Source organism: Sinocyclocheilus rhinocerous, unplaced genomic scaffold (assembly GCF_001515625.1).
Source record: "Sinocyclocheilus rhinocerous isolate Xijiao unplaced genomic scaffold, SAMN03320098_v1.1 scaffold1363, whole genome shotgun sequence".
NCBI classification, from domain to species: Eukaryota; Metazoa; Chordata; class Actinopteri; order Cypriniformes; family Cyprinidae; genus Sinocyclocheilus; species Sinocyclocheilus rhinocerous.
In genome coordinates, this window is record NW_015625576.1 from 103888 (window position 1) to 107865 (window position 3978).

A 3978-nucleotide genomic window follows, 5' to 3' on the forward strand; every position below is an offset into this window, starting at 1 on the left:
TTTAAACTCATATGGTTTAAAACGCATGATTTCAGCACGATAAACATGATAATCAGAACCAAAACAGATGTTTTTTAGCAGGTCCAAACTGTAATTGCGCAAGCTCTATTCTGGAAAAGGGGGCGGGGAGCAGCAGCTCATTTTCATTTAAAGAGAAAGGCACGAAAAACGAAAGCGTGTTTTCAAAATTATATAATAAATGATCTGTGGAGTATTTTGAGCTGAAACTTCAAAGACACATTCTGGGGACACCAGAGACTTATATTACATATTGTAAAAAGGGGCATAATATGTCTCCTTTAAACAAATTTTTTGATTTTTAAACATTTTTAAAAAAAATTCAAATGTAAAAAAAAAAATTTTTTATGGACACATTCACACCGCAGATGGAAATTACAGGACAACGTCCACAGACCAACAAGAAAAACTTCTCTGAAACAACTGAAAGTGTAGTGCATTGAAGGTTATAAATGTCCAAAGTGCTTTATTGTTTCTCTCTGTAGGCATTTTAGAGGAAAAAGACAGAGGATCTGACCCTTGTGTGCGCGGATCCTCCCACTGCGTCGTTCTGGTGGAGTGATGAACAAAGTAAACTCTGCCATTAGAGTCCGTTCTCTTCTCTGAGAGCGAGACAGAAGGAGACACCAGGAGCAAAGTAAGAAATAATGGAGCCAAGATGTGATTAAGCCTTTACAAACTTTTACTCAGAGCTATTTTCAACATTTGAGCTATTTTCACCAGCTGGTTTACACTGTGCAACTGGTTCTCATTAGTTAAATTGGGACACTGAAGGATGTACTGGCTAATTTTAGTGCTACTTCGCAGGTGCAGATAATAAGGTTACCAGAACAATAAAAAGTGCATGCTAGTCCAGCATATTACAGATGAGTGTGCAGTTTTACAGCAGTTTCTTTGGTAATGAAAGGAAAGTTTGTCGCTGTCTCTCACCCCATCCGTGTGGCAGAGGTCCCAGCGGGTCAAACTCTTTATTCTGGGTGGCCGAAGCCTGATCCTGCAGTTACAGAATAGCACAAAGGAGAACATTATGGCTAACTGTGTGCATATGTTAAAATATGAAAAGAAATGCATGCATTTAATTTCCTCACCCCGATGATGAATCTTTGGTTGAACTGCTGCATGGCTCCCTGCAGCTGACTGCGCTGGTGCTGCCACTGCTCATAGTTTCGCACCGTCTCCATCGTGGGCTGCTGCCATGTGGTGGTTCTGCTAATGTGGTCCACAAAATACACCCGACCCATCGGGTCCACACGCTGCTCCCAGCTACGAGAGAGAACCAAAAATATTTATGCATTATCATTTTCATCAACGTTTCAAACAATACTGAATAGTATTTAAGAAATGTGTATCTAAGAAATGTGGCGGCATAAAAAAATAAAACAAAGGTAATTGCAACTTTTTCTGAGAATCTTTTCAATTGCTAGATATAAACTCACAGTTGCAAGAAAAACGTCAGAACTGAGGAAAAAGTCAGAATTGCGAGATATAAACTCACATTTCTGAGAAGTCCAAATTGTGATATACAAACTTGCATTTGCAAAAAAATAAAAATACAAGATATAAACTCAGAATTGAGAAATATAAACTTGCAATAACGAGAAAAAATAAGTCAGAATTGCGAGAGATGTACTTGCAATTGCAGAGGAAAAAGTCAGAATTATGAGAAAAAAAGTCAGAATTGTAAAAAAGTCAGAATTACGAGATCTAAACTCACATTTCTAAAAAAGAAATGTCTGAATTGTGAGATGTAAATTTGGAATTGCAAGACAAAAAGTCCGAATTGCGAGATAAAATGTTGCAACTACCCGTTTTATCTTTTATTCCATAGCAGAAATAAGCTTCCACAGAAACCAGCCTAATTAAAGGCTGATTAGTAGAAATGCAGTTAAAATGCAGTCTTGAAAATCTATAGTATTTCAGTGCTAGTACACATCCCTGATCACAGTGCAGAAAAGGAGATCCTTAAAAAATAACCTGCATTTTCTAAAAAAAAAAAAAAAAACATTTATTTTGTGCTGAAACATGTCCTGGGGCCTGTTCCATAAACCAAGTTTACCAAATAAGCCAGGCTTATTTCAGTTAGTCCGACTTATTTTGAACCAAAACAACTGACAATAAGTCAGACTAACTGAAATAAGCCTGGCTTATTTGGTAAACTTGTTTTATGAAACAGGCCCCTGGACATGTTCTTGGTTTTGTTAGATTCACTAAAGGTCATCTGGCAGTTGTTTTATATACTATAATTACCAGCAAAGTGAACATGAAACAGCATCTCTCTGATAAATGAGATGTGTTAAAACATCAAACCTTCATTAACAGTCCAGACCTTGAACTATTAAGCTGAAATATCCAAACTCCACCATACTGCACTGCACTGACTCTGAGTTACAGTTGAAATCTGGTAAAAGTATGTGTCAACTATGTGTAGGGCGTGTCCAGTAATTCAGTGGCAGAGGAGGGTTTCTTACCCCGCCGGCAGAGGCTCCGGTCTCTCCCACGTCGTCTTCTTTTCCACATGGTCAACATAATACAAACGGCCGTTCTGATCGACACGCTGCTCCCAGCTACACACACACACACACACACTACAGTTAGGGAGCCAACGATATGGGCACTGATATCAACAGATGGCTGATAAAAAAAAACTCAATTAACCAACACATTTGCAAAAACAGAAAGCATGCATTTTCTGTTGACAAGTCGATTTGTAAATTCGGGAAGTGACGTACTGGGGAGGCAGAGGTCCAGTGTTGACCATGCTGGGAATCCTGCTGGGGGCGGGGACTACACTGAGGGATGTCCTTCCAGGCTGCTCCACTGTGGGGGCGGGGCTTGACTCGGAGGCTCCGCCCCCAGTGGGATTCCGAACCGGAGTGTCTGAACGGGATGAATCGCTGCCGTCAGGAAATGAGCCGGTAGAGGAAGCTGCAAAGAGGGGGAAAAACTTCACCATTTCTTCATTGCGGTACAATTTTTTTTTCAACAACCAATACAAATGCATACCTTTGTTTTTTTTAAGAAATTCGTTTTGTTTTTTTTTGTCAGCAAGGCTGCATTAAAAATAGGGGTGCTCCGATTAATTGGCTACCGATCAATATCGAACGATAATCGCTTTGGGATGATTGATCGGCGGTCTCTAATATGGCCGATCTCAAGCTGATGATGCTGCCGTGAGAGGTTTGGCACGACATGCAGCGGCACCATCTCAGTCTCTGTCCGGCGCGGGTGAAATAATTATAAGGCTACCTCTCCTTCATATTTTTTCCTTAAATAACTTATAAAGTAATTTGAAAACCTTGTGTGAGACGTAATTTCACAAACAGCGTGAGTGAATCACCGCACGCGGTCTCTCTCAAAATACGCAAATGTCTTCAAATCACCACATCGTGTCTGTCTATAAGTGAGCTACACGCTGCACAGTTGACACAGGAATTGTCACTTGCACAAAGCTAAAAAAAAAAGGCAGTGTCACATCGTCACTAAAGTTTATAAATCACATTTCTTTTTAATTCTTGACAGTGTTTAAACCATAAGTAAAAAGCATTGAATAATGTGTTGCTTATATTTATTGTGTTAAAACATGTCTGTAAAAGATTGTATTACTGCACTGTGTAAAAAAAAAGAACTGCAATGCTGAAAAAGCATTTTTAGTGACAATGTTTGGATTTGAAATCAAACTAATGGATAAATGTTGTGTTTGTGGTAAACAGCCACGGAGAAATTGCATTTTTAATTCTTGCCAGTGTTTAATCATTCAGCGCTCGCGTGCGTTCCTAGAGACCGTGCACTCATGCACATGCAGCGCACACACATAACAACAGGTTCACATTACTCCGTTTGCAGTGCATACATGGTGCGTATTTTTTCCGCGCTCATGTTAACGGATTAAAGCATTCACTGCACACGGTTGCGGTCCCGCAGTGCGTTCAGGAGCGGTGCGTCTGCAGCAGTGCAGAGATC

General features: G+C 40.0%; 1 protein-coding gene across 1 annotated transcript in view; it reads right to left on the bottom strand.

The window, feature by feature from the left end:
- The window catches only part of LOC107751942 (E3 ubiquitin-protein ligase Itchy-like), a 31471-nt gene that overhangs the window by 17298 nt on the left and 10195 nt on the right, over positions 1–3978 (bottom strand). Inside the window, exons 8-12 of the mRNA XM_016567732.1 lie at positions 2748–2943; positions 2487–2582; positions 1107–1281; positions 949–1012; positions 536–620 (exon numbers count right to left, since the gene is read on the bottom strand). Coding sequence (XP_016423218.1) covers positions 536–620; positions 949–1012; positions 1107–1281; positions 2487–2582; positions 2748–2943 — 616 coding nt within the window. The remainder of the gene's footprint in view (positions 1–535; positions 621–948; positions 1013–1106; positions 1282–2486; positions 2583–2747; positions 2944–3978) is intronic.